General features: G+C 41.0%; 1 protein-coding gene across 1 annotated transcript in view; it reads left to right on the forward strand.

The window, feature by feature from the left end:
• The window catches only part of LOC146613792 (low-density lipoprotein receptor-related protein 8-like), an 83,088-nt gene extending 71,011 nt beyond the window's left edge, over positions 1 to 12,077 (forward strand). The window contains exons 11-18 of the mRNA XM_085378889.1: positions 472 to 699; positions 2,414 to 2,532; positions 2,982 to 3,121; positions 5,830 to 5,971; positions 6,723 to 6,875; positions 8,045 to 8,317; positions 9,194 to 9,262; positions 11,737 to 12,077. Coding sequence (XP_085235015.1) covers positions 472 to 699; positions 2,414 to 2,532; positions 2,982 to 3,121; positions 5,830 to 5,971; positions 6,723 to 6,875; positions 8,045 to 8,317; positions 9,194 to 9,262; positions 11,737 to 12,077 — 1,465 coding nt within the window. The remainder of the gene's footprint in view (positions 1 to 471; positions 700 to 2,413; positions 2,533 to 2,981; positions 3,122 to 5,829; positions 5,972 to 6,722; positions 6,876 to 8,044; positions 8,318 to 9,193; positions 9,263 to 11,736) is intronic.
• Positions 12,078 to 12,718: the final 641 nt, after the last annotated feature.

The raw sequence follows: 12,718 nt of genomic DNA on the forward strand, positions 1-12,718 counted from the left end.
ATATTTTGTCAAATGAATGTGCCAAAAGACTTAACTTGCATAACAAAGAAGAACATGCCAGCTATATAACTGTGTCATTCACTTATTGATTGATTGATTGATTGCTAATGCTAGATTTACTCTTGTGATTGGAGTTTTTCTTCTTCAGTTGGAGTTTAATCAGTACTAAATTATTTTTTAAACAAGCAGGTAAAATTCTTTGGCTCTGAGTGCAGTCACTAAAAATCAATATTTTATAGTAATAAATCTTCTGGTAGGGCGCCACATGATAAGACGGATTGTGTATACATCCTCATTATCACAAAATAGTGCCCTGCAGGCAGCCAACCAGGCTCTGCCTCACAATCTTTCTGTACATCGATTTTGTAATAATGGCTGGCTTGATGTAGATTATCCCTTACATATTCTCATCCCCTCAAAACTCTCCCTCATTCTCTCCTTCCGCATTCCCGCCTCCTGCTCCACCCGCAGTGCCTTCATCCACGAGGCCAGTGACCCCTCCCAGCAGGTGCCACTGGTAGAATCATCTCTGCAGACCCCTGTAGGACTGGCTGTGGACTGGCTCCAACACAACCTGTACTGGACCGACTCAGGGGACAAATCCATCTCCGTGGCCTCGGTGGACGGCACCAAAAGACGTGTCCTCATCAGCACTGACCTGAGCGAACCCCGAGCCATAGCACTGGATCCGCACCATGGGTAAGGAAGTGGAGATGTATGCATACAACACCAGACATCTGCACTGTTAGTACCAAGTATTAAAGAAACTGAAAGACAAGATCCATAATTATCACGGTTTATGCATTTTAAAAAAGTATGCTAATTGCTGAGCTTCATGCTGTGAATTTACATAACACTTAGCATATCAGCACATAATAAGGTCGAACTGAGTTCACATAGGATGCCCTCCCATCTAGTTCTATACTATACTTTTTGTCCTCTTTCATAATTTTAAACATGATGGTGGCGTTAACCTTAAACAGAGATATGTTTAGCAATTTCTTCTGGGTCCACGTCTAATGATAAATATTCAGTATGAGAACACTTGTTGTATATGAGAATCCAGAGTATCGAGACTCTGACCCATTTAACATCCTGATAGTTTTTGACAGCCTGAGGAGCTTTATGAAATGGTGCCAGGCTGTGATTCTGCAGCTTTTGTGTTTTGGTTATACAAATGCAGATTAAAAAAAAAAAATCAGCCACAAAGTAAACATAAATAGACACACAAAGGTGCTTTGGTGAGGCAGGCACACACACACCACAGAAATGCTTTACACTGAATAACAGTTTGGACAAAATTGTCTTAATGCCAGTAATAAACATTTACATAGAAGTGAATGTAAATTACTGTGTCTTCACTGCTTTGATTGCTCGCTCATATCGCCAAATAACCATTCAAAGTGTGCTGAAGTCATACCAGATAACAGTTTTTAAATTTGGTGGTTAACAATGTTGGGATTTGGCTCAATGTAAATCACAGCCATGGCAATCCAAATGAAAGCAGAGTGCTCACAGACGTTAATGGTGTAAGCGATTACAACCACTGCTCAGCTTCTAGTCATGACAAAATGGTCCTGTTTGTCCTGCATACCAAGGTGAGGGATCTAATAACCATATTTTCAAACCGCAATCACATACTCCATCAGCGAGGACAAAGGCTGCAAACAGTAATGCTGTCAACTTGTCAAACTTGTCCTCTGTGTCAGAGGCCCATGCTGTAGCTGCTCCAATCCTAATATGCTGTTACATGTACGTTTACAATTACACTTACACTGTAAGCTGGTATTAGAGCAGATGGGAGATAGTGAAATATTTGTACGAGACGTAACACTAATATTGGTGGTCTTTTGACTTGTATTGTAGTTTTGTGGTGCTGAAAGGACAGCTCCGAAATGTGCACTTGTCAGAGATCTTTTACAAGAATTCCCTACAGCACTCTTTGTTGTAGAAATGTCTCCCTTTCTCTGCCCTTCTCTTCCAAAAAATCACTTCCACAAATCTTGGATGGCATTACCTTTGCTTTTGCATAGCCTGTAGTGGGGGAAAAAGACATTTGTGTGCCCTAGTTTTGCAGTCTTATGTATATCTGATTGTTTTAGGCTGCATATTGCTTATGCAACTTTAGGCAGCTTTTTTTTCATCTTTCCAGGACAAATATTTTGGTGCAGCTCTCATATTGTTATTATTATTACTATTCTTATTATTCGGTTAGTAAAGGAGCCTACTTATGCTGGGTAGAACTGAAACAGCAAAGTAAAAAAAAAGCAAAAGAGGAGAGCTAAATTAAAGTAGTGGACAGTGACAGTGATGGCTTACTGCCGAACCACTTAGCAGAACAATGCCGTGGGACTAATAACTGCTAAAACCCTAACTGGATAATAACACAATGACTTTGGTGTCTTTGTTCCAGCTTTATGTACTGGTCAGACTGGGGCACGCGAGCCAAAATAGAGAAGGCTGGTATGAATGGAGTGGACCGACAGGTGCTGGTGGCTGATAACATTGAGTGGCCCAACGGCATCACACTGGGTGAGGGGAGAACAGCTGTTCTTCATTATATCGTGCACAGTGCTATATTTTACTCTTTTTCCTCAACAGCTGTTGTGAATGTGCCTGAAGCGCAGACCTGAAAGGAGCCGATGCATTCAATCAGCTCATTTTTGATAAAAGGTCAAAAGTAATTGAAATAGCACAAGTTAATGTTTAACGATAATGGAAAGAAGTAGTTTTACAAAGTTATCATGGCCGCTTCGGAATGATATTGAAAATGTTTCAGGTGTTATAGATCAACACAGTAAAACTTGCTGTTGTGTAATGGTGAGAATCTGACATTTCTAAAGTAATCGATATCACCTAAAGGGATTTGCTGGTCAGAGTGCGAGAGTGCTTACCGCAAGGACAATCAATTTCCACTCAGCTCGGGAAATTCCTATCTACATGTTTGTGTGTTTGTCTGTGTGCATGTTTGCACTCCGCAGATGTGGCCAACCGCCGTCTGTACTGGGTGGATTCCAAACTACACCTCATAGCCAGCGTGGACCTGAACGGAGCTCACCGCAGGACGCATATGTCGTCCGTGGAGAGACTGGGGCACCCTTACGCCCTGGCTGTTTTTGAGGTTTGTGTTTACTCCTTTTATTCCATTGCCTCATTTTGTAGAACTCAGCATAGATTTTCAGGGATTTTGGGCAGTTGTCCATGATATCACTCAGCCTCCCACATCTCATCATATCTACATCTCTCTCATTAGCCTCAATGGGGGCCTGCAGAGGCACAGGGAGCCCAAACGTAATGACTGTTGAATTCAATTTATTTCATGCTCAGTCGGTGGGTGTCCTTGTGTGTGTTCTGTTTGTTTTTCCCTCATGGGACTGATTGGTTGAGCATACTAAACAGAAACAGCTAAGAGAAGGGAGCAGTCAAAAGCAACACACACATACAGACACACACTTGAGCTTTTGGTTGTCAGCCAGTTTCCCTCTGTGCATGTTATGTCAGGGCCTTTAGAAACCTTCAGTCTGGACTGGTGCCAAGCAGTCCTACACATCCGTGCCAGTGTGCAAACGTGCTTTTGCTTGCAAACTCCTGTTACAGGAACATCCTTTAAAATCAGCCTCCCTAGGGGAGACCACAGGCAGAGGTTTCCTTCAGAAGCAGACCAAACTTACAGGCGTGGATCTTTGAAACTATCCGCTTTGGTGTATATAATATAATTATATTTGTGACCTAGAGAGCAAATAGAGGTGTTATTTTTAAAATGTGCCTGAAGTTGTCCTAAATGTAAAATAAGTTCAGTATAAAAGTATAATGAAGCTTGTAAAGTTCAGTCATTTACTAAATTGGATTATGACTACATTCTGCCACTTCTATGTAATAAATATTTTTATAATATTTTTAAAAATGTTAAATTCCTCTACATGTTCGCACAGTTTACCATTTAATAAGTGTAGCATAACTTTGAGGATTTTCTACTGCATTCTGTGCTGTAAGTCCGGCCTGTGCCAGCGCTGTAGAGAGCGCTCAGAGAAATGATGATAAATTCCCTCTGCTGTAACACATAATCGATCGGGACGTCTCTGCTCTCTGCCCTGTTGTGACTACAAGGTGACCTTCTTGTTCAGCAAATTGGACATACACCAGTTCAGTGTTATTGAGTGGGTCTTGTTGTATTGTACATCACATTACAGTACCATCTCTTTCTGACTCAGTGACTGACTCAACGCAAGCACACACGTACACACTCGAGTGTAGCGAGGCCTGTTGTCTCGGCACTCGCTGAGGATTAGCCTGTGGTTTCTAAGGCAACTGTAAAAAACATGTCACTTCCTATCTAAGACTCTTTTTTTTAAAACTGTTGATGAGGTTAACTAGGGAAAGAAAGCAAAAAGTTTATTAATAAAAAACCAGCAGGGTTAAAACTTCAGCCTGTGCTGCTGTTTTGTGATCTATATTAAATGGGTTTTAATTATTTAAAGCCTCGTGCTGCTGAAAATACATCCCAGAATGTTGCAACATTTTAAAAATCAAATAATTGATTTGATTTTCTTATATAAAAAGACATCATTGTTTATTGTTGCACTGCTGCTCCATGAATAGCAACCTCCTATTTACAATTAAACTCCTTTGCATTTCCTCCATCATCTTAATGATCACATTAAAAGCCAATTAAACATGCTCGCTCTACTGCAGAAGCTAATGGGTTAGACGATGTCTGTCAACAAATACTTCCAAGTGCATATTTCCCTTTCCCTAATTTTCTCTTTATTTCTTCTTCTGAAATAAGTTGGACTGGTATCATCAGACAAGTACTGACAGCATTTAGCCGTCCAGAGTGACAAGCTAAGGGCAGCTTGTGTCCTTTTTCTTGGTCACTTTTTCTTTTCAGACCCCTTTTCATGATATAGTCACACTAAGGAAAACAGTGGTTGGGAACAACTGTACAACCAAAACTATTACTAAACGAAATGCTTGCTTCGAAGACAGGGACCAGGTCTGGAGCCAATTGCAACGTGAAAAGTCTGCAACAGTAGGAGACATCTGACTCTGTTTGCATAAACCTAATGACGACAACGAAAGCTACACACTGAAAATCAAGTGGAAGAGAGAAAAGCCTAAACAATTAAACATAATGTTAAATAATTAACGCTGTTAGTCTAACCTGAACTGTGGAAGAGAAACACTTTGGTCACTGAATTTCCACTAGTGTCACATTGTTTCTTTTGTTTACGTTCATGTTTAACATTAGTTGCCTGGTGTGTCCAGCTCTGCTAGCTGTGATGTTAGCATGCTGACTGTCAAAACCGTGACAGCAACAGTCGACTTGTTGACGTAGCTTAAAGGGGCCCCTTTTGAATTGTTGCCTTCGGCTCCAACAGACTCTAGAAACACCACTGATTACATTCAGTCTATTTGTAAATTGGTAGAAGTCCCAAATCTGTTGGTGTCTGTTGGAAATCCGTTCCATCTCTATCCAATGAACATCAAACAGAAATCACTTTAACTGTTTACATTCAGAGTCCAAGGAAAACCTCACAGATTTTAAACAGAATTGTTGCTGCATGTAGTTGTTGCAGGACGGTGATTTAACTGCAGCGCAGATTCTGCAGTTTATTTCTGATACAACACTCTGACTTCAGGGATCTGATGACACGGTTCACCAATCAGATACCACTGTTAAAATAACAAACTGCGTTCTTCACTCTGAGGATAAAATAAAATTCAACAATACTTTTTACAATATAAGACAGCTTTTAAATATATGAGTCAAACTTTACAAGACTCTAACAAACTAGTTCTGACCTGTCATGTTTTTCTCCTGTGTCTTAGGATCGTATTTACTGGACAGACAGAGACAAAGCAGCAGTCTTCATGGCCAACAGGCTGACCGGGGAAGACATCCATGCCCTTGCTGAAAACCTTAATGACCCCCATGACATTGTGGTCTTCCACCAGCTTCGACAGCCACAAGGTGTGTGTGTTTGTGTGATTGAGGCACTTGCATGTGTCCTTAGGCATTTCCAACAACAGTTTCATCCCCTGCCTTTGATTATGTGAGCTGAGTTTCACCTCTTCTGCATGTCCATATCATCCTAGGCGCATGTATAAGTAATAGTGAGCCCTGTGATTGTAGTAGAGCGAGTAAAGCAGCCGTACATTCACGCTGTGTTCAAACTCTGCCTTCAACTCAGTTTCCTCTAATGGGACAATCCAGATCCAAACTGAACTGAACAGAGCACTTAATCATGAATGTGATATGTGTGTGTTTTTTCCTTGCATGTCACTTTCCATATCTGTCTCTGTCATTCTCTCTTACTTCCCAGTGCATTGTCTGTGCCCATTTATATTTTATCTTTCACTGAATTTCATCACCATTTTTTCCAGTTTGATCTTCGTACACCTTTGTCATTGTTTTTGTTAAGAAATGAGACTCTGGGATGAACACAGTGGACATGTACCTGACAGAGTAGCACAACTGGTCACATTTCTGTATGTTACCAGATTTTATTCTTTGCATGTTTCTGGAGCCTTTGTTTACATAAAGTAATTAACTTTGTTTAAAGGGAATTCAGCAGTGCCCACAGTGGGGAACAATAAAGTACGACCACTGTGCCTTCCCGGCTGTGTTATCTCCTCACATTGCATTAATGTTAATCTTATTTATATAACCACAGCCGTGTAATTCTCCCTGTCTCCGTCTTTCTTTCTCTTACTGTCTCCAGGCCCAGACAGCTGTAATCTGGGCAGCGTAGCCAATGGAGGTTGTGAGTATTTGTGTCTTAAGGCTCCACAGATCACTGAACACTCCCCCAAATACACCTGCGCCTGCCCCGATGGACAGGACCTGGGGCCTGAGATGAGAGGCTGTGTGCCAGGTGAGGCTGGGTGGTAATGGAGTGTTTAATGATCAATAACACCTAAGGGGGCTTTTTGTATGCTGTGTTTACTGTGGAGATAATTGGATCCTGCTTCTCATGAGGAATGCACCAGTATGTTTTTATCAGAAAATTTTTATATGCACCTATATCTTTATTAACATTTTAAAAAACATCAACAATACAACAAATTAAAATAAAACAAACCAAAAACAGCTTTTCTTATTGTACATCGTACACCCACATCCAAACAATCTGTTAAGCATAAAACCAATGCTCTTTTGCTGTTGTTTATCTGTCCTTCCTTCCACAAATCACAAGAATCACAGCTCTTGCCACATTTTGGTCAGAATTTCATCAAAACTTACACACAGTGTGAAGGTGAAGACTTAAAGTTCAAGGTCATATTTGTAGTTTTACGTCCAACATCCGTGAATTGTTATGGATCGTGAGCCTAATGAGCTACAGCGATATTAAGGTTCTGCTTTAGAAAAAAGTGCAAATAAATAAATAACCTAAATATTTAAATGTAAGCAATAAATCTGTAAAATTACTTTTACTTGTACTTGTACAAGTTACTTGTACTTTACTTGTTAATTCACCGAATTTTGTAAATTTATAGTACATTCTTCTTATATTGGATATTGAAAAAAAATGGAACTTTTCTGTCTGTTAACTGTTTAACACAAAGTTAGTTACATACTGTAGTTATGTTAGTGTAGTGTGTATGGCAGGTCTTTATTAGTAGGAAATGCTGTAAAAAGTATGAAAATAAAGGTAAAAGTGCAAAATTTATGCCCCTTTAACATTTTCCAAAGCCATCCACTCGACCCGATTGTGGTCTTTTCTGGGCCAATTCTGGCCTGCGGACCTTATGTTTGAATTCTCCTAATGTAAATTGATATATGTCACATATACTGTGTTAATAGTAACACAGTATCTATTTGGCTGATTGTATTTTTGTTGAATTTATGTTAGGTAAATGTTGATTTTTAGTTTGCTTAATGATTGAATATGTTCTATAAGGGATCTTGCAGCATCATTCTATGAAGATTTTAATCATAAAGTGATGACTGTTGTGGTCCTTCCTGTCTTTTTCAAACACTTTAAGACATTTACACTCATTTCTTGAGCTGAAAGCTTTCGCTCTGCTATGACTTTGCCTGCAGCAGCGCCAAGAGATGACATGACAGCAACATCTTCACCCCCCACTGAATTTACTCCGGGCACTGGAGCGACAGAGGGAACAGGAGGAGTGTCACAGGCGGATGCAATCCCTCGCTTGACCACAGCTCCATCTGGCTCCCCTGAGCCTCTCACACCCCTCAGCACACTCAAGCCTATGTCCTCGCAGGAATCGAAGGCGTTGGGCTCCCACTCCACTGCCACTACTATGATTCTCTCCACCACACCTGCAGGAGACAGCAGCGTCTCACAACACTGTAAGTGGGCTGTGAATTGTAAATTGTGTTTATCAGTTCTGAGTCTGAAGAAAAAAAGATATATGATGATATGTGACAGAAACCATTAGTCTTACATTCAGAATTGAGGATATGTCAGGTGCTCCAAACCTTTGTAATTAACATCTCTCACATGTCCACCGAGGGTCCTCTGCATGATTTGGAAAAAAATCAGGCACAGTCCTCTGACAAAGCGCCACTTTCACCTGAGCGGCCTCATCTCCTACCAAATACCACATCTGATGGTTTCATTCATGCTCATAATGTAGCTAACAATCTCACCCTCGCTGTAATGATGGCATTAAAGTGACGTATCTACAAGCCCCAGCAGCCAGTCATCTGGCTTTAAGAGCAGTAATGGATGGCTGTTTCTCACCTTGAAACTGTCATTGTTCCCGCCATAAATTGAGCTCTGCGTAGGCGGTAGTGTATTGGGTCTCTTTAAGGGAATATATGCAACCATGAAAGTGTGCATTAATAAGCGTATTAGTAACTATGTTGCATGAAAATGAACGATAGAGTCACAATGGTGTCTAATGGAGCCCAGATGGATGGAGTGTAGAAGGTCAAGGTTGCATTGAGGGAAAATTTGAACTTTTTCCATCTTCTTTCCCCTCATTTCTCTTTGCAACACACTCACATCTGTGCACGCATGATCACTCATTCCCCACCTCGTGGTCTTTATTGCCCCTCTTTTTCCGCCACCTCGTCCTTCCTGACTGCACCGCTTATCTTTCACTCTATTTCTCACACTTTTTTTTTCCTCGTGCACGCTTTCTCACTTTTATCCTTTCTTGCTCCTCCATCTTTTCCTCCTGTCGCTCTAACACCTCTCACTTGCTTCATCTCTCCCTGCAGCTGGAAGTGAGCATTTCCTCCTGGGTGAGAACCTCACTGTGGCTGTTTTGGGAGTGGTCATCCCCATCGGTAAGTTAGCTGCAGCTCCCCTTGTCTGTTTTTGTCTGTCCATGATAAAGGCTGCTGTCTCAGTGCTGCCTATGGCCAATGTTTGTAGCCCATCCACACTGACCTTGCTGTGGCAAGGCGAGAGAAGCCTGGCCTACAGGTCTCCCCCACTGAGGTTTCTCAGGAGTCATTTTCTGTGTGTCTGACATTGCTGCCACACTGCATTATTCACTTCACACCATGTTGTGTTGGGTTCAGATCTTTTGTCTGAAGTTCGAGTACTTTACTTTCAGTGAAAGTAGTTTATTAATCTAAATGAACACAATCCTTTTTTTTTTCATTCACAGCAGGTTGTTTGATGGAGAATTTGAGTCTCACAGTCTGATTTCAGACAAACCCAATTTCAAAAAACATTGAGATGATCAGTAAAATGTAAATAAAAACAGTGATGGGAATCTTACAAACCTTTATTTTATTTTCAGTTGAACATAGAAAACATATTAAACGTTTAAAAAGAGAAAATATAAAATTTTAAGAAAAATATTAAACATTTTCTCAAAAAAGTTAGGACAGGGTCAAGTTTACCACGGTGTAGCATCCCCTTTTCTTTTAACTAGCCCGTAAACAACTGGGAACTAAGGAGACCAGCTGTTTGACTTTTGGGAGAGGAATTTTGTCCCATTCTTGTTTGTTATAGGATTCTAGCTGTTCAACAGTCCAGGATCTTCTTTGTTGTAGTTTTCTTTTTTCTAACCTAATTAGTTGCAAAATGTTGCTTTTCCTTTTTTGTTGTCTCCATCCTAACTTTTATTGGCACATCAAATTCAATTATTTTTTCTAACATAGTGAAAAATCTCAGTTTAGACATTTAAACGTTTAAACACATTTTTTTAGTGTCCTCTTGTGAATAAAATATGAGTTCATGAGATTAACACACACATGCAATCGGCTTTTATTTACCATTTTTGGAGTTGGTGTTGTAGATAAAATCGTTCTCATTTCTAGGCAAAGACTGGCGAACTTGCCTAGTGCACAATAATCTGCTGTTGCCAGGTTTCACTGCTTAATTAAACACAAAAAAACACCCATTTGCTCCACGAGTTTGACTCAGACACTGTAATCAACCAGCGTGTTCACAGATATTAGAGGAAGAAGAGGTGATAATTATACCACATAAAAGGTGGTAAGCTGAGTAAAATATAATTAAAAATGCAATGCTGTGATTTTCCGATCATTAAAATGCAGTTTTAGTATAAAGGAAAGCATACAAATGATGAGAAGTGACAAATGTTGAAATGATGAGAAAGGATGCCAGCAACACATTTTAAAAGTGGTACAGGGACAACAAAAGAGTGAAAAAGCTGTAGAAAAAGTTGATAAAGTTAACTGCTAACAGGTTATTAACATGTCTGGCTTAAAAAAGTAAACATCCCAGAGAGGGCGAGACTTCGAGAACTAAATACGGGGAGGCGTTCATCAATGGTTAATGACCTGATGATTCATTTAGAAAACAGGGATTAAAGAGAATAAGTCTTATATTGAAGCACAGAGACAATATTTAAACAGACCTACTTTATAACAGCCTTACGTCACTGCTTGACTCACTATCTTTATATTTGAAAGATATCTTTATATTCATATAGAATTTAGAGTGCTTTTAGGATTCGTACTGATATTTTTGGTAAATCCAAGATTATCTCAGTTGTTTTGGTCGATGCACTGGGAAATATTAGTTTATGTAATAGTTGTAAACAGGCCTTTTTAGAGCTTGATCTTGAGTGTAGCTGTGTAATGATGTGCTGGTCTTCTTAAGATTTTTGTTTTTTAAAGGCAAGAAAAACAAGACATCACCTTTAGATAAATCTAAAGGCTGCAGGAAAATGAGCACGCTGTCTATGTGAGAAATGTTATTGTACACTGTGCATCTACAAAAGGTGCGACACTAATACATAATGCTGAATTAAATGAAGCTGAACAAAAATGAGTGAGCCCGTTAGATCAGATGGACTGTTCTCATTATATACTTAATAAGAGGAACATTCTGTAAAGGGCCCCAAAAATATGATGCCAGTAAAGCACGAAAGCTTTATTGGTGTAATTTAATGAAACAATATTAAATTAAAATGCTTACTCAAGGACAGATATGCTGTGATGAGTTGCCAGGAGATTGTGCAGTAATGAGTTCAAATTTGTGCTCCCTGAGGACAGTTTAAAGTGAAATTACTCCATTTTGGCCCTTAATGGTGCTCTGTGTTGCTGATTTAGAGTTTGATAAAGAAAACATGTTGGTTGGTGTATGACCCAAGTTTGACCCAGCGTTTAGCCCAGCCTCCCACACACAACCTCTGCACCGCAGCCCCCTGCCCCCTCTGTCCCCCCGCATGCCTGTTCTGCTCCCCTCTGTGCCTGTCATTTCATGCCATGGACTCGTTATGCCTCGTTAACGCTGCCCCCCCCTTCCCATGTCCCTGCCGCTGTGTGTTAAACGCATGCAGTTCCTATCGTTGCCACAGTGGTGTTCGGCCTGGTCTGCACCGCGGTCTACCTGGTGTGGCGCAACTGGCGGCGCAACTCCACCAAGAGCATGAACTTCGACAACCCCGTCTACCGCAAAACCACCGGCGAGGGCGAGGAGGACGAGATCCACATCGGGCGGACGGACGCCATGGGACACCATGCGCACCACCACCCGTACCCTCAGGGCGTCAGCATGGGAGTCGTGGCGGCGGGAGGGGGCACCTGCCCGCAGTTCATTGCCCTGCCTCTCGGGGGCAGCATGCCAGATCCCGGGACTCACTGGTACGCAGAGCAGCCCATGCTCTCCACTGCAAAGTGACCTGCAAACAGGAGGCAACTCCTGGAAAAGATGGCCGCTCAAGGCACACGCACACACAGTGAGGTCTGAGGTGACTTGGACTGAGTTTGCTGAAGGAATGAACAACGTATCATCAAGTGTTACATGCAGTCATTCCCAGCCATATCCTATGCCAGTTCCCATTTGAAAACCACCAGTAAGACAAACAGGACTCTTAAAAAAATAGTTTCATACCTTTTTTCTGTGAGATGAGTCTCATTTTTCTTCAGTCAATGCTGAGAATTAATCACTGAATTATAAATGTGTGCTAACGTGTTTCTGACTTTGACCTCAGCTGGAATAATGGAGTTAGAGTGGTTCCTCTTTTGCATTGAGTGAGGCTTGTGCTGTGTGTCTTATATTTTGTGACAGGGGCTAGTGAGAGACTCTTTGTCATCCTTGATGTATTAATTTGGGCTTGGTGTTATTCCCGGTGGGCCCGCAGTGCCCTGGGAACGCTATTAGCGAAGGAGGAGCTGTGGAACTGGGACAGCCTGTGCGTTGATGGGACAATCTGTACAGATTCATGTTAGAGCCAATCACATTGTTGTTGCTGGACTCGTCTTGTGTAAGTAACATTTGTGTGGGTTTCTTTGAAGATTTTTTTCCCCATTTTGCGATTG

Source organism: Diplotaxodon limnothrissa, linkage group LG18 (assembly GCF_057381915.1).
Source record: "Diplotaxodon limnothrissa isolate DT_005_m linkage group LG18, D_limnothrissa_male_GT1.1, whole genome shotgun sequence".
Classification (NCBI taxonomy): domain Eukaryota; kingdom Metazoa; phylum Chordata; class Actinopteri; order Cichliformes; family Cichlidae; genus Diplotaxodon; species Diplotaxodon limnothrissa.